Genomic DNA, 18,509 nt, shown 5'->3' with positions numbered 1-18,509 from the left:
CCAACTCGCCTACAGTTGAAAATTCCTTATACGGGCTACTAGCATCATGAATGGGATGCTTCAAACTCTAGGATTCGGTGCACTTGGTGCAACCCTCAGTTGTGCCATAGAAACGTGAAAACTCCAAATAATATTAACGGAGTGGAAAAACGTTAAATCCCACTTTGTTTTAAAACTTTTGTTATTGATTAAGTTTATTTTTTATTATTTATAGTTTTATTTCATTAGATTTTAATTGTTAAAAGAGGATTTCTCGTGTAGTCATGTACGCAATGGCGTAAAGCAATCACTTGATATTCCACGAGAAAGTGGACCTAGCACTTAGTAGTGTTGAAAATGAGAATCACTATTTTAATTAAGAGATATCTCAATGCACACTTCTTGAGGACTTTTTCACCTCCTTTCCCTGTCGCAGTATGCCTCATAGCTTCATATCCTTCCCTCTCTATGGCAAGGGTTTCAAAAATTAAAATAATCAGTGAAAGAAGCAAAACAAAACAAAACAAAAAAAAAACTATATTTGAAATCGACCGAGCGGATCACAGTAGTTTTCTTCACGATTGTTTCCGTTTATCCTGCAAACAGAAAAACTGCTTGCAAGATGAACAGAAACAGCAGAAAAGAACAACCCGACAGTTACACTTTGCTTGGAAAAAGCTGGATTAGAATTCCATCTAAGACAAACTTTTCAACGGAAGGTGAGGTGAGTTAGCCGGTCTCATGAAGAGATAGAACGTTTTCCCTGATCTCGGAAACTTTTTTTTTTTTTTAAAATTCGGAAAAGTAAACAGGTCGAGAGATCGAACGACCACCCACACACACGCGCGCGTTAATACATAATAGTATATTGGTTTTGTGGTCTAGTTGCCTCGTGTAGTAGGTGAATCAATTCCAATCTTCACCTTAAAACTAAGGTAATAATGTCACACAGCAAACGTTAGCAAATTTCCATACATTTCACGGTATGGAATAGTTACTATAACTATTTGGAGTGCAGTGTAGTATTTGTAATGTACATTAAAACAGTAATTTTTGATTTAAAGTGAAAAATCAGTAGAATTTTTAACAGTATCCAACGGTTAATTTTGCGAACAAAATTCACTGTTTATTTATTAATGCTATATTACTTTCTACCGAATCCTTTGCTTTATATTTGCTTGGCTGTTTAATATTACTCATGGGGGAGAAAAAATGTAAAAACAGAAAGTTAGTTTGAGTGAAGAAATATGCGTCAGCCGTCCAATTTATTAAGAATAAACATTGCGAAACGTCATAGAAGTTGAGATTTATGCCACAACTAATTCTTGTAAAAAAAAAAAAAAAATTAATTAATCTTAGTGCATTACACTGGTAACGAGAATATTTAAGTGTTGCGAAATGGCGATAGGAAACCGACTCGCTTTACTGTGTGTATTATTATTAATAACTTTGCCGTCTTTCGTTTCTTGAAGAGTCGCAGGGAAAAATGCGAGTCGTGACGCTATCTTTCACTGATCCTTTTAAAATGTTTTAATTTAGTTAATTCGTTACACGCTTGTAGTTCCTTTAATAACATTAGGCAGACTAGTGGAGTTATCGTGTAGCTACATTCGCGATATCAGACCTAATTCTAGCGCACAGTCATTACCTAATTAATGTACAGAGCGTCTGTGTTTCATTTGCTTATGGCTGTCTTGCAATTACAGACCTGCTGCTGTAATGGTTCCGTACACATAGTTACTTTGTATTCCTCTGGCCGTATTATTAATTCACATATTACCCATGCCAAGCTGCTTCGTCTTTCTACTCAAACGTTTAATTATGTTAATGACACTGGAGCTCTGTTCCTCATTGTTTTATTCATGATCTGTGTATTAGGTCTCATGTAAACACGCACAGTGACGTTCAGTGTACAAGTGAAGGAAAAGGTTCCGTTTTACTGTGTTGCTCATTCTCTCTCTCTCTAGCTGTTTAGTTTCGCAAGTTTTAAATGATTCGGGATTCTATGATTATCGTAATGTTAGTGGCTTAGACATACGATAATCATAAATATCAAACAGGTATTCTCTCTCTGATACAGAAGATTAACATATTTAGGCTATTTCTACTACTTGACTTGCGTTAAAATGTAATTTTCTATAGCGCGCAAAATAGAAAATATGTGCTGCACTTTATGCCAATATTCCCGTTTTTATGTGCAACACAAACTTTTTATAGGCATTTTGCCAGCCGTCTGTTGCTAAGCAACAGTGACTACTGATTTAGTTCATTGTCGAACGCACTGAATTACTTGGGAATAGTCGTCGCTTAGCAACAATAAACAGTTGTTGGTAACATTTTAACTTTATACATATTATTTTTTTAACTCAGTGAAATTTTCCTTACATTAGTTTCAAATCTCACTCGTTTTACGTACAGAAAATTTGACTTTCTTTTTTTTTTTTTAATGGCCCCAATCGCAGATCTTTTGGATAACACCTCTTGAGCATTTGCCAGTTTCCTTGCCGATGAATGTCAACATTATTATTACCTAGGATGTTTTCCAACTATACTCTCTTGCGTTTAAAGTAGTTTTGTTTTATTGACTAAATGCATCCTAAATTACAGTTACTTAGTATAGATAATGAGCAAGTTGCACATAATCTCAGCGGATAATTCATGAAGCAGTTTTTAGCAACTGGCAAGAAATATTTCTAATGGTTAAACTGCAGAATGACGGGGGTGGGATGGGGGGGTTGATAATCAAGCGATTCATTCATAACATGGAACTTATATAAGCGGTGGGAGAGGAATGCTGATATTAAACCTGAGTTCTAACTTTTTTTCGTCTCTTAGTCTAACCCATTAGTTTCATGTGTAGTTTGGATGGGCAACGAGATTCTTCTCTCCCCCTTTTCATGTTTCATTTACTGCACTACACTGCAAAACTTCGCCCCAATCTTAAACTTTCTGAAGCAAGACTCAAATTACCCCCTCAAATGGCATTTTGTTTTATCTCTATGCTGTTGCCTAAAACAGCATTCGGAAAATTTCCAACTGAAAAGTGTCTATTCTTCGATACCTTTCAACTGGAAAATCTTGTGTTTAAGTCTCATCAAGGACACGAGAAAGTTTTTAGAGTCTATGCTCAGAAGTGCTAAGTTAATTTGTTAATCAGACGAAGATTGCTTAGATGTTAATGCGGACAGGAGGGTAAAGGCCATTTAAGAAAAACCATAACTTTTTAGAAGTAGGCTATAATTTTGTATTCGTGAGGGGGTAGGAACTTAGGACAGAAATAGATAAGTTATAAAACTCCGATATAGGAGCAATTGTCTTTCCTCAAAAATGTGTGTATAAATAATATACACATCTTTTGGAGATAATTCAAAGCAATTCCAATTCAACATTCATTCACAGTCCGGTGGTTTTATTGTCTATTTAGTCCCAATGTTACAGGTATTTGATGCGTTGTAAAAGTGTCCGTATGGTATTGTAAAGAGGATAATGCTTACGAATGAACTTAGTTATTTATTACTACTTATATGCACCTATATTGTCTGTTTATTACTGGGAAACCCTTCCTTTCCATCTGTTTCGGTGGGGTTTCGGACTTCTGTTACATGAACACTTTGCCTGATTTTGTCCACGCCGGTTTGCTTTTCTTGGATTTTTGTCTGTTTGAAAAAGCTTTGAAACTCCTTATGGAATTTTAAAGAGGACTGATTGCGGATATCACTTCCATAAACACCTCATTTGAGAATAGCGAAATTGCAGAATTTGCAGGCCTGTCCTAGAATCGTAATCTGAATCTCACGAAACATCTTTGCGATATGCTGCTGTTGGTGGAATTATTTAGAATTAATACCAATGCAACCAAGATGATGAGGCTAGTGTAGGATGTCTGTTAACTGCGTGAAGTATTCTTGCTGGTCTGCCTGTTTTGCGGGATTAAAAAACCGCGTTTCCTAGAGTAAGACCCCCTCCCCCCCAATCACTGTATAAGACTGGCAAACTCACCTTCAGCTGAAAAGCTCTCATAAAGATTCTTCATGTTCTAGATGGGATTCGAACCCAGGTCTTTCCATCCAAAGTGAATTGTCGATACCGACGGAGGTTGAGATAAGCTGGAGTGATGGACAGGGGGGGGGGATGATAAAACAACACAATTATTGTGATGACTACATCGAAGGATTGACATCCAAATCTAAATGGCGCTCCGGTAAATTTGTAGAAAGGATTCCACTAGGTTGATTATTTGTGTTATTCAAGGAATGGATCCATACTATTCTTCATTAAACATCAATTTTCGCCAATATTACAGTTCTCGAAAGCTGTTATAGAATATAGTGTACTCTAAAATAGTTTTTCCCCCCCTCCAATAAACGATCTGTGATAGGAAAAAAGTATCAGGTGCAGCCAAGAAATTGGTTCCGAACAAACTCTTGCTTTTTTAGACAAGTTGCGTCCCGCTGTATTGCTTCACTCGGATCATCCGTAGGTCACTATACTGAAACCACATTTCACGATGTCCGAATCATTGCTTCTGTATAAATATCGGTACGTAGCCTAAACCAATGAAGTGATACAAATAGCATCTCATAATGATGATGATGAAATGTAAGAGAGGCCGTTTTAAAGATGGAAAAACAATCGGTTGTCTTTTAGAAGTTTTTTTTAAAAAAAAATTTATCCAAGAGGAAAATACTAAATGTCCTTTCACAAGTTTCTCTTTACAGTATTTCCCTTCCATTTTTTTTTTCATATGTCCTCTTTTTTTATTCACTTCTTCTGTTTTCTATTCCCCTTTTCATTAATCTTTTTTTTTTTGGCTTTTATTTCTTCTACCTTCCACTTTCTTCTACCCCCTTCCCCTAAGCTATTTTTTATTTTGTTCATTTTAATAGTTCTCCTCCAGATTCCAAGTCGCTCTTCCAAAATTATCCAGGTAAATCTCATTTTTATTCCTAATTTTGTCTTTATATTTTAAATTCATTTACTACTATATGCAATTTCATACAATATTCATCCTAGCATTAAGTTGCTAGGATGAATATTGTAGTAAATTTCATAATGCTAGACCAACAGAAGAAAAGGCGTTATTGGTTCGATTGTAGTCATGACTAGAGGACCCTTTTGTAGGCCTCTTTTTCAGTGAGTCGATTTTAGGGTTTTTTTCTTCCGGAAAATCGTTTCATATTTCAAGTCAAAACAATCGACCGCATAAACACTGCTTCAGACAGTAATACCAATTAGGATCAGGAACACGAGAAGGCGGCAGCCGCTAATTCAGTTACCACTGTTCGGACTAGCTGCTTATCGATTTCCAAAAGTTAGATCTAAGAAAGTTGCCTGCTGTCTTTGAGAATAAAGAAATCTTAAGAGGATTTATTCGTATTTATGTGATTTTAATTTGTATTACTTCCAACCTTATCTCAGATCTATACTAAATACTCAAAATTAGGTTGAGTTTATCGCTGAAGGCTGTTGCTATGCAATATTACATTTACCCTATTTCAGTGTGATTTTCTTTTTAAGTTTATTAAAGGGAAGATTATTCTCAGTATACTATAAGTACAATATTTCGACAGTTTTAATCTGTTACTTTTTAAATAAGTCTTCTGGACTTCTAAATGCAATCATGCTTCAGGTTACCTATTCATCCCCCTCTTTTTTTCCTTGCGAAAGAGAATAAGTTCTGAATTTCATGCCATTCAACTTTTTTCTGTCTTCAGATGACGCTTTTAAGGTTAGTTTAGATTTTCATCTTATCCAAATTCAAAAGTAGGGAGACCAGTTGAACAACAAAGGCTTGGTATAGAAATAAAACATTACTCTCCCTAATATTAGGAAATGTAAAAAGACAGTTATTATATCTCTGTATTTTTGACATACTTGGGATCCCCATCAAGACCGGTAATATCTCCATAGCCTTTCCCTTAATCCTTCGTTGTAAAGAAAATAATTTAAAAGCAAGTGGGGAAAGTGACCTAAAATAGATAAGGCGTCTTAAAAAGATCGGTGAATGACCCTTTCCAGGAAAGCTATTGATATGAAAGTGGACGAGGGGAAAGACAAACGAGACTCTTCAGAAAAGATGGGAAATAATATACCGAGATATGCAGGAAGTTAAAGTTATGGGGGGATGGACGAGTGGGAAGGAGGAAACGTGGCGTGTGTGTAAGCCTAGCAGTACCTTCAAAAATAGTCTAGGAATAAACTACTAAAAGAAGAAAATCGGAAGATGGAATCATCTTCTATTATTTCTGATTTTTATATGTATTTAGTGTTTAGAACACGAATGAATGATATCTGGGAAGGTTAGTTTTCTCTCAGAGATAATCGATACTGTCTATACACATAATAAGGTAAAGAATGGGAACTTGTAAGTGGAAAAACAATTTGCAGGCCATAAGAATGTCCTTCAGAAAAGATGCGAGACAGAGAAGTAATTGTCTTGATGTTATTCAGTGACATGAGAAGTTGGCGTGGGATGAGCGACTTGACTTAAAATGTAAAGTATGACGCCATCGTGAGAAATATAAACATAAACAAAGATCTCTTACTAAGGTTAATTTGTTCGTTATGTGTGTAAAATGTATCTGAGTCGGTTTGTTTTGCAAGAGTTTAAAAACGAATTTATGAGACAAAGCCTTGTAAATATGCATCCTAGGTTCAAATGCATGACCTTTTGTTTCCCCTAAGCGGAAGACTTACATCCTATCGAACGGCTCACAGCGGTTAGAACCATTCGATGAAACATGTTAAGTACTGTTCGACTTAAACATATCACGTAACATATAATGTAATGCATAATGAAATTCATGATGCATCGTAATTGAAGCCATATTATAAACACGTTTACATTATCGTAAAAGGAATGGATACAAAAAAGTAAGCGAAATATTAAAAAAATATATAATTCAGCAGATTTGTCGCATGCATGCAGTCTTGCAGTTTCTAACGAATGATTGAACGAAAAAAAAAGACTAAAAAAAAAGGAAATAAAACGAAGGCTCCGTAAAAAAGATTTGGTTTGAAATGGTTGAAAATTTAAGCGAAGTCGACAATCTAGTTTGTTCATTTTTGACTTTCGGCGACTATCCAAAGTTTAGATTACATTGGGGGGGGGGGGGGTGGCTCTGTCCTATTATAACAAATTTCCTTTATATTTATATGTTTTGAGAGAAAAGAAAGCGCTTGTATATGCACGAAAATCTCGTTATAATGAAGTCGAGAGAAAAATCAATGTTTGCTATACAGCTACGAAAAGAGAGAAAGAGAATGAAATTTGTGTGATCAGAATTTGAGCGAATCCTTGCCTAACTTTGCCGACCTTCTACCGAATGCGAATTTTTATTGTGCAATTACATATGCATGAAATTGTTAACTGTATTTGATTATACGCAAAATATAGTCTACATACACTATTACATGGCCGCACGTGTAGGAAATGAAAGAAGAAAAAAGACTACTAACAAACACTTTTTTTGCAATATAAAAAGATCATTTTAGCAAAATCATAAATCACGTTTAAAACACCCTTCATATTGCATTCAACAGGATACATACCTTCAGATAGTTTATTATATGACTGTTTATTATTCTGAAAGTTAAGTGTATTTATGCCTGTCCATTGCATGTGTTTCGTGGTTTGTTTGTTTTGCAAGGAGGTTTCCTTCTAAAAAGAAAAGTCTGAATTCAGATCAACTTTAAGGATCTTTTCTAAACCTCTATCAACTGAGATCGAGCTCGTTAAGATGAAGACGTGAAGTTTGTCTTCCTCGAACAGAAGCCTGCCGAAGAATAATGCCAAATGAGAGAAATAATACACAAGGACATCATATCATTATTTCTACAACTACTAATACTTTCAAGCCCTTATTATTTTGAAATAATTCTTCTAATGGAAATACGTTGATATTTTGGAAACAAGTCTTGTGCGTACCGCTGCAAATAGCACATTTGATTAACAGATGGAACTCCGTAAGAGATCCGATTATCGTAATACTTGGAGCAAACTTTCGAGACGATCTCTTCATCTTAAACTAGGTAAATAACTGGGATTTCTGTGATGAAGCTGAAAAGTTTCAAATGAAAATGGTATTGAAAGGAACATTGAAGAAGTAAGAAACCACAGAACCTTCTTTCCTTAACAGATAGTTTAAAGGTTTGGGCAGAAGTTTTATTCCAGTCTAAAAGTAAATCATAAACATTGATTTAGAATACTTACGGTTTGTGTCCTAAAATGTGAATGCGATATTAAAATAAGTATTATATTTTTTTCTGCTATTACTAATAGTATCAGACTGAATGAATAATAGTTCTAGAGAAGAAACATCAAGTTCATGAATTCGACATGATTTAGGTGTTCGGTGAATTTCGTCACCTGGTGTAAGACGATCAGCGTGCTTACTGAACTCCAGGAGTGTCTTGAAAAAAAGATTGTTTGTTTGGTCCCTGAATCAGAAATCCTGGATCATTTAACCTGCCCACCCGCATTATTAGTATAGCATATGTTGTACAACCTTTCATTAGTGAGATTAACATAGAAATTTGAAGTTAGGGGAGTAGCAGAAACAGCAAATGAATTTGCTAAATTGTGCTCATTAAGTTTTGAAATGGACGCTCCAAAAGGGCGTATTCTGTATTAGGATTTGCTATAATAACATGGAATAACAGAATATGAATGAAAGCTAAAAATTGCATCGAAGCAAAATGACTCGCGGAGTGAATAATTAGGGTATGTGGCGTGCCTAATAATTAAAATTCAATTATTTTAAAATTGAATATGCGGTTTTTCAGAAGAGTGCAAGTTCAAATGAACGATGCCCGATGAAGTATTAGTAGAAAAGGCGCAAAGCAAACAGTGAGCGTATGTACTTGGCAGTGAATTGGTAAGCAGAGTGTTATTAATCACTATGTTTGTTCTCTATTGAAGAGTCTAGAACTTTTTAAGAGGCTTTGGGGAACTCCACATGGTATGGGCGCAGTACTTCAGACCACGATGTATTTCAGAATTGTGTACAGTAAGTAGTTGCACAGATGAGTGGTGGCATATACTGCAGCGGACAGAGAGGATCTAGCTTCTTTGGATGCCGACACAACTATAGATGAATAAGAATGATTTTTTTCCTATAAGAGAGATGTTATGCATTCATGCTTTCCTGGTTGCATTTCACACAGTGATGAGGGGTCAAATATTAGACCACAATCTCCGAGATTCCGGTAGAATATACTGCATCGATTAGTATCATGGCAAGATGTTAGTGTGATTATCGTACTGTGGTGATAAATGTCGATTTGAATTCGTTAATCTACTCAACAGAGAATAACATTTTGACATTGTAATTTACGAACTTATCTAAACCTTACTCGTCGACGGGACTAATGCGTTATGTTTCCTTTTGGGGAAGGGATTAATATTAAAATTACTCAGCGTTGGGAGAAATGCGATAACTCGAATTGTAATCGTTAGTAAACACCTACGTTTAAAATAGGAAAATGCAATATCTTTATTTTACTTTATCTCTAGCTTAAGTTATCCATTTCAATTAAGTGCTGAAAGTTCACAAAATAGGCCTTGTTGACGCTGATCTTGTTGTGTTAGAAATGATGTTCATAACTTGCACTATACCGCACCTTATTTTTACATTAGTTCGAGAATTGTTTTGGTACTCATTATCAAATTTCTGACATGTACCCTCAAGGGATGTACAGGATATGATAGTACTACGTGAAAAATTTACATCATTACTAACTTCCTATCTACAATTTTCCTCCAAATCAATCTTTACCCGTCAAGATTCCAACATTATCAGATCTTATGTTTCTATCTTCTAAGGCACTTTTTACCGTATCACTCCACCTATATCTTGGTCTCCCTCTGGGTCTTTTTCCTGCTAGCCTGGCAGAGAACACGCGTATTCTGTTTAAGTGACAATACCACCTCAGATTAGCTCTTCTAATAGCAGAGCTAATCTCAGGTGGTATGGTCTAATCTGTTTTGGTACTCCTGCTACGTCAAGTAGTTGTATATTCATGACTAAACCACAGAGACGCCTGAAGTGAAGTACACTGTATTGCTCTGCAAATGGGGTGATTGAAATTAGACACTGCATTACAGTTAAGTGAAGTGTTAAAGACTTTTTTTTTATACGGTATGCTTTATTGACACCCTGGGATTAGAATTTCTGTCTTAATATATATGTATATGTACACGCACGCACATAATATATACATATAGAAGACTTTCGAAATGTGTATATTCTGTTTATGGAGTACACTCATCTTTCTTGTTATATGTACTTGCATTAGCTTTATGTTAAAAACAGAGTACATAAATGGTCTGTTTTACAACTTCTATTTTAATGTTTGCTGCGAATGCAAAGACTAGCGCTAACCCAAACTGTCTAAAACAAAAATATCCCTTTGTTTCATTTCAGAACTTGCTCGATTCCCTCGAAAGAACAGAATCTCTGTGAAGGAATCCACCTAGTGGCCATGAGGAGAACATTCTAAATTTTTCTGTACGTGATTAGACTTTTTTTTTTCTTGCTCTATTCCTGCGATGTTACTCGATCTAGTGTGTCGAGCTACGGATCCCGGAGAGATGAAATGAGCTGCCCTTGTTAGGGGGTCGCCATGAACCACACGGGCCAACCCACGCTCAATCACGGAGACCAGGGTGTCGAGATGGTCGGAATCATGAATCATCACGGCAACATCGGCTCCCTTCAATCTCATCAGCAACCTACGCAGCATCCCCCAATCCCATTTCCTACCACCGGAGTCCGAAGCTGTGCGGGATGCGGTGTGAAGATCTTAGATCGTTTCCTTCTGCACGCCTTGGACCGATACTGGCATAACAGGTGTCTCAAGTGTTCGTGCTGTCAGGCTACCCTGGCGGACCTGGGTAGTTCGTGTTTCACAAAAGGCGGTATGATTCTTTGCAAAAACGATTACATCAGGTGAGTTTCTTAAAGTTCATTTTATCTGCTTCCTTTTAGCGAAGAAATTAATCCCTAATTGTTGTTATATATTTTTTTAAAGATCTTTTACCATTTTAGAAATGTTTTAAGTTATATAAAGTCCGTAGAGAACGCCGTAGATAATTAATAAAAATTAATTAAACAATGCCTAGAGAAAATTCAGCGGGTATCTCTAGTTTAAAAATAACTGTAGTTAATTAGCAGATTATTATATAGAAGGCATTAGTAGTGCTCAAAAATGTATAACTGCTTAACACTTTATATCGTCGTATTTCAACTTTCATTATACTGCTTGGGGACCGGAGAGGGGTCTTGAATAGGGTCAGATAATCCCCGAAATAGTTGAGACAAAAAAAAAATGACTAATATAAATTTCAAGGATTTAAATTATTATTTTATTATGGCATTTATTATTATTATTTTGTCATTTATTCTGCAAACTAAGTTACCTGCAAATAGTTACTTAAAAATCTAAGAGTTTTGTTTCTTCCCTCCAGACAGGTAATGTCAAAATGGAGACGCCGGTCTGTTTGAATGATACCCTTTAGTTAGAAAGGCCTGAATTCGAATTCCGGACGTGTGAAGACTCTTTATGAAGGTGAGTTAGCCCGTTTTTAAGCGGCTGACTCACCTTCATTTGGAGGCGAAGGTCCTCCCAGAAACTCGTTTTTCTTTCCTTCCTGCAACTAGGTAAACCGGTCAGGAGAACAAACGCAATTTACATGCAGAAACAAATATTTAAGCATATGACCCTTATGCTCCTTATCCTAAAATTAGTGTTTATGAAAGCCAAGGATACTTGGCAGGTCATGGGCCTCTTAAGAACCTACAAGCACTACGAGTTGTTATTGTTATTATTATTATTATTGTTGTTGCCATGCATATTGCTATGTAATCCCACCGAGGACTGTTTGTAATAATCCGAGTTCCTCTCGCATTGTATGGGTTTGGTTTGGTTGGGATTACGGCCCAAGCAACTAAAGTTCGCTGCATTGTTTGCTTATTCTGGGGGATGGTTTGTCTGTTTTACGTAATGAAAAACTTTGCAATCCCCCATATGAGGTCGTCTTCAGTTTCTATCTGGTGTAGGGCTCCAATAAGCACGGCGTGATCTCACACTTGGCGACAAAAACCGTCTGCTACTGAAGTTTCATAACCATCCATGCGGGATTCGAACCCACAGTCTGGAAAGCAGAAACACTACTCACTCTGTCAGTCAAGCCGGTTCTATGCAATATCAAGGTGGACAGTGCAAATTGTTCTAGTGGTTTAAGTGAGTATTATGGTTTAAAAAACAGCTGAGAAATCATCTTTGTTCTAAAATATCCATATCAAGGACTGGCGTATTATATAAGCACATACGCAATGGTCATGTGACATAGACTGCTGCTTGAATAAATAGATGTAAAGCACTTTTACAGAAAAATAGAATATTTTTCTGTAGTTTTAACGCTATAAAACTACTTATATCATTTCACTTATCATGCCCATAGATCTGTTAATGCAACTGCACAAGCACTTTACTATAATTACTTAAATTAATAATTAAGATCCTAATAGCACCGCCTAGGCTGTAGTGACTAGAAATCTAATTGATGCTTCGAAGTATTAATTCCGCTCTCTCGAAACAGTCGAATTAAAGAACCGATATAACATCCACTAATTACGTTTCAGACGAAAATGGATTTTTTTTTCTTTCCTCCTGGGAAACCTCAGTGCGTAAACGGACAAAACTAAAAACACAAGCTATCAGTTGCTTGCATTTAACTAATCAGCCTTATTTTGGAACTGTATAATATTTGTAGGATCGTAGAAACTATAGGTCCAATAGGTCTTGATTACAATGTTGGAATATCAATCTCAATTTGAGATGTAGATTAACAAAATAATAACTTAAATGAAAGATAAAATTTCGGTCATTATCACGCATAAAAGAACTTGATGAAAGAACTCCTCAACCCATCTTTGTTGTTCATTCCTTTACTATCCAATCTTGTTGACAGACGTTTCCCACTTTTCCCCCAATTTTTTGTCATCTTGAAGCAGATCTGCAAGTTTGCTTATTGTTTGAAACAAAGTCGCATGCTCCAACATGTGTATCAGCCTCTTGTAGAAACTAAAGTGGGATGTTTCGTTTTGATCAAGAAGATGCTCAACAGCCCTTAGGGTTTCAAATGCAGACGAGTCGAAACTTAAGCACAAAACATTTACTAATTATGCAAATTTGCCATGCACATCGAGTCGTATGGACGTCAAATAAGAAATATCCTGTTGAATATAGAACTGATTTAGTTGTTTCATGAAGTCTGCGACCATTCACTGCATCTCTTCTTCAAAATCGAGTATGACCTCCCTTTCCTCGCATCCTTTGGAGTTCCAAAAATGTGTGAAAATATTAAGGGGGGGGGTGTTCCGGATACTTCAGATAGTGAACATTTCTGCCGTTAATTTAGTAATATCATGGATCGTTCTACCCAGAAACAATCCAATCCAGAAACTGTCAGCAGAATTACTCTGATACTCTGATGTCATATGCACTTCAATATAGCGCCAAATATACATACTACTTAAACATGCTGTTGTTATTGTTTGGGATTGCGAACGAATAAGCTGCTGTAAAGGCCAGTATTATGTGGATTGATCGCTTGTATTCTACTAACCAGATTGCCTCTTTTGAGAGGTTGAAAAAACCTTTTCGACATGCTGTTTTTCCTAAATAGCATGCACATCTTTTACATATTATATTTACAGAATACTTCGAGCCTTTACCCTTACTGATTGCTCTTTCTGATGAGCATTTTTAATTTTAAAAGAGGGAGAAATGACAGTGCAGCAAATGTAATAATCAGTTTAGAATAAATTACTCGTGAATGTCATGGCGGAATAGTAAAGATGACAAAAACAGATTGTCAGAAATCCTGTATGTATTGCGGCTTTTTCATCTCTCATAACATAATTGGTTGTACTCACCGTGAACGAAACTTGCATACATAATACAGTCTCCTCATAGACTGAATTGCTTTTACGTCATCTACATTCTACACAACCAGTTAATCGTCGAGTGTTTCTATAGGTAGAATTCCCCTCTCTTACCAGTGGACCACAAATCCTACTGTGGATATGGGTGCTTTGTGGATGTCTTTAGGTGATATATGAATTCCATCGCTCGATGTGTGGTCAAGCTTATTAGTTCTTGCTTATTAGCTTCATGCTTAACTAAGATGAAAAGCCAAACAGCTATTTTTTTTCTGGCAAAGTTAATTAAATTAAGGGGATAAAAATAATATTTTTATCCCCTTAATTTAGCTTCATGTTTATTAGGCCTTAAAAAGTTCAATGTCTGGCCTATATACAAAATAAGTTTAAAAATCGAAAATAAATATAATTTTAAAAAAATATAAAAAATCATATAATACTGGTCCACCAAAGGTACCAATGTACAAAAAATATATGAAACAAAGCCTATGAAAAAGGCAGTTTAGGCTAGCCCTAATTGGCTAGCCTAAACCGATAGGATAAATGATTCGGTCATAATCGCTAAAAGTTCAAAATGCGTCGCTTTAATGAAACCACTAAGTACAGGGGGCGTTGGTTATACTCACCACGAACGAAACAGAATATCTTTTGTAGGCAGCAGGTTTTTTTTTTTTTTTTTTCCAAAAAAAATGTATGTTAATCTACGTGGATATTCGTACAATGTCAGAACTTTCAACTATAAAATTACAAACCATGATTTTATAAAAACGGTTTTTTCTTCATAAAACTGCTAACCTCTTAATTTCTTTTTGTAGTCGTCTGTTCCAAGGCCGATTAATGAAAGTCTTGAATTTTCAAATAATTAATTATACGTTATAAATTTCACGACGGTTTACATAAACGTGCTTTCCAATATCCTTTTGTAATCTAAGGTTAATGTTGTGCAAGAATGTTGTTCCAATTTCCAAGGGTAAACATACCATTGCACATCGGAATACAGTATTGAAATCGTCAGTATAATGGCAAATCAATAGCGGAGTTCCACAGAGAACGAACAGTGGCCGGATGCCATTTGTTTGGTAAGTCGGTGTATAATTTGTTACAAGACTGCAAGCGGACAAGTGGTCTGTCTCAGTTGCAATTAAGATTCTCTGTCTCTTCAGAATTGGATTTCTTGATATCCCAATAACAATGAGGGAAAAAGCTGAAATACAACTGCCTACAATCGGGAATACTTAGAGATATAAGAGAAGCCATCAAAACGTATCTGGATTATTTTATTGTTTTTTTAACTGCTATTTTATTCTGTCCCTTCAGAGAACTATCAAAACCGTTACAAATCTTGATAAGACCATCGATCTCGCAAATTTTGAAAACGACTAGTAAAGCCTGCGACTTTTTTTTAATGAAAAATTTGATGTTATCAAATATTTCCTGTTCTGTGCCAGGTTGGATTTTAAAAAAAGAAAGATGTCGCAGAATATTCAGATCTGTCTGGGAAGTAAGGCTGTTGTTTTAAGGTCCAACATTTCCTGCACCTACAAAGTAGAGTAAATTTGGAGGATCTGGTGAGGGATTTCATGTTCAAGTATTGAGTCAAAACCTTTTGACATCATCTATATAATATTTTCAACTGATTAAATAATTCAAGAATAGCAATGTGCCTGCTATTATGGGCAGTCTTTAAGAGTTTTTTTTTCTTCCAAAATCCATTTGAATCGATGTTGGAGTCCCTAATTTTTGTGCCCATTTTCTTTCCTCTTCGAACTTGACCGTTTTTGATATCTTGTCTAATACTTAGATTGTTAATACTTAAAAGCTCCCTCTCTAGGAGTGGGAATCACGGCTAGCATGTGTCTCTTAGCTACATGTGTTCTGTGGCCGGTTTATCTCTTTTTTTTTGCCAGTTTTAGAGGCAAAATTGCGACTCTAAAAATAGTCTTCAGAGAGTTAAAAAAAAAAAAAATCACCACCGCTGTGCAATTAACAAAATTTCAAGTTTAAGATTTTTTTAAAGCGAAAAACATGGCCCCTTACTAAGAATCGCTGTTTGCTATGTCAGTCGTCGCAAAAAAATAAACAAAAAAACATGCCTTTTAATAGAATTTTAAGTCATTTCAATTCTGCCCCAGTACACATCTCTTTTTTTTGTTGTTGTTCAACTTTTAATCATTTTTGTACTGAGAGAAGTTCAGTTGTTAATCTTACGAAGACTTATTGAATTTATGTTTTATATCCTCGATATCTCAATTCCAATGGGATAACTCTTTTCTATTATAAACAATATTTGATCACTGAGTCGAAGATGAAGTACCGTCCGCGTTTTGTTTTGCTTATGTAAGTAAACAGACTGAATATCGATTTAATTGTAATTTTAGGAAAAAATTAAAATAACATCAAATTCCAAAGACAAGTATTATCTAGTGACGATATGAAAGGGTTTCAAAAATATGAATAATTTTATTTGCATACAGCTATATATTAAGCATATTTTAAGGAGTTTTTTTGCATTTTCACTATCTACCAGCTGGCATGAATAGCTTGTAAAAAAAAATGTTAACCTCCTATCGGTGTATAAAGGTTTGTGCAAATTTAAAAAAAAATCATGTTATACTTTCGTTATATTCAATGCCATCTTTATTTATACAAGTACTAGATTTGAGATTTTTAAATATATATATGTGTGTGTGTGTGTCTAGGCGGGGTAGTGGATATCTCAGAGACTTGCTCCCCCTTTCCATGATCAGACTCCTTTCCATTCTCTTGATCCAGATGCTTGTGGTCTTGTTGGAATGGGCGCCTTGATCTCCTTCGAAATTCCCACCGAGTATTCATGCTACGGTTTTTCCAAAAAAAAAAAAAAAAAAAAAGTGTGCAGGGCGGTCCAAGAGAAGAAGAAAACAAAACAGCTTAATATGAATGGCTTGGGACAGGGATTCCGACTTCATTCGAGGCCAACACTGTGGCCTGCGGCACTTGCAGAACCCTCATCATTAACAGGGCAATGATTCTGGAAGGATTAAATGTAGGAAATTCGCCTCCTATGCCAATGGCATTGATTCGTCTTGTCCCTCAGGGCTGTTCGGCTTGGCTTCATTCCATCAGTGCTCCTCTCTCTCTCTCCCCTCAGACGGTAGTATTGCAACATTGCCCTAAAGAGAAAGCTGACCTGCTAGCATTATTCTCCTCTTGCCTTCTCATCCAACTCCTGCGTGGATGTTCGGGACAGATCACCTCCTGTTGCCTTCCGCCGGAAAGACATTGGAAGAATCTTAAACAACCTAGTTACCAAAACGGCTTCTGGTCATGATGGTATTTCACCAAGCGTACTCAGGGAATGTGCTCATAAGTAACACCTGTTTATTATCATCTCTATATTATATCATACTCAGCTGGCATCCACACTTACAGCATCGAAGTGGGCTCATGCGCTACCATTTCTGGGGAAGGGTAAGGTGTCTGCCGTCAGTCTGTCGCCCTGTTACTTTCACCTCAGTTTTTGTCTAAATGAATTGAGATGGTCAACATCTGTCAACTTCTTTGACACCTGGAGGACTGTCAACTTGTCAGTGACTACCTATCAATTTCGCCGGTCGGGATCCGCAGCGGATCAACCACCTCTGGACACGTGCCATGGAAATGTTTGGAAAAATCCGTATTGTTGCGCTTGACATTTCGAGGACATTTTGTTAGAATTTGGCATCGAGGGCTTCTCAGCAAGCAAAGTGCCATTTTGTGTTTACTTGATTGGACTGCCAATTTTCTTTCGAGTCGTTCAATGCATATAATGGTGGAGGATGTTCTCTCTTCAGATTTTCCGATTGATGCAGGTATCTGTCGGAGATCTGTTATTTCACTCGCCCTCTTCCTCATGTCTTTTCTCTTGGAAAAAAAGATCTAAGTCCTTCTCCCCTTGCCTTGGATACTCAACTTAATAGGCAAGACCAGGTCTCTCTTTTCGGATTGATTCTTGTTCCTAGCCTTTGCTCGCATAATATCATCATTTTTATAGCATTCTCAGCTTGGAATCCTTTCTCATCTTCGAAAAAAGGGCATCAAGCCTTTTATTGTTTACTTGTTTTCTTTCTTGTACATGAGTTCATCTATCTAGCTACTTCTATGTTCTAGGTCCGTTTAACGAATATTGCGCTCACATTTAAGGTTAGTGCACCTAAGGTCTCTCTCGAAATTTTTTACGCTGTTTTATCTTTCTATTTATCTCAGAAAAGACCATAGTTCTTTCCCTTATCTCGTTTCTGATAATACTCAATTTACAGTCAAGATCAGATTTTCTCTCTTGTCGGAATAACTTTTAGTTCTAGCCTTTCCTGGCTCAAACACACTATATCCATGACATTCTTGGCTTCCAAAAATCTTAGCGTCCTTTATCGCTTATGATATTACTTTTCATCGGTCCATGTGTTTTACTCAATACAAATTCCAAATTAGCCGAAAGTTGGAATACTGCTCCCACATTTTGGGTCCTCATCAGCGGCCATGGGTTCAACGCCCGTTGGATCCGATGTAATCCACTACTGTTTGCCATATCCTCTGCCCATTGCCTGGTTACTCAGATCCAACAAT

At 36.3% G+C, this 18,509-nt stretch overlaps 1 protein-coding gene across 2 annotated transcripts in view; it reads left to right on the top strand.

The window, feature by feature from the left end:
* LOC150108049 (LIM domain transcription factor LMO4.2-like) overlaps positions 1-18,509 on the top strand; it is a 120,841-nt gene that overhangs the window by 22,554 nt on the left and 79,778 nt on the right. For both annotated transcript variants that reach the window (XM_090415543.1, XM_090415545.1), the window contains exon 2: positions 10,404-10,928. In XM_090415543.1, the coding sequence (XP_090271669.1) occupies positions 10,603-10,928 (326 nt within the window). In that variant the 5' untranslated portion in view covers positions 10,404-10,602. The remainder of the gene's footprint in view (positions 1-10,403; positions 10,929-18,509) is intronic.

This window comes from Typopeltis vanoorti, chromosome 3 (genome assembly GCF_054136105.1).
Source record: "Typopeltis vanoorti isolate ZY-2024b chromosome 3, IOZ_Tvanoo_1.0, whole genome shotgun sequence".
NCBI classification, from domain to species: Eukaryota; Metazoa; Arthropoda; class Arachnida; order Uropygi; family Thelyphonidae; genus Typopeltis; species Typopeltis vanoorti.
This window is presented reverse-complemented; position numbering and strand designations above follow the sequence as displayed.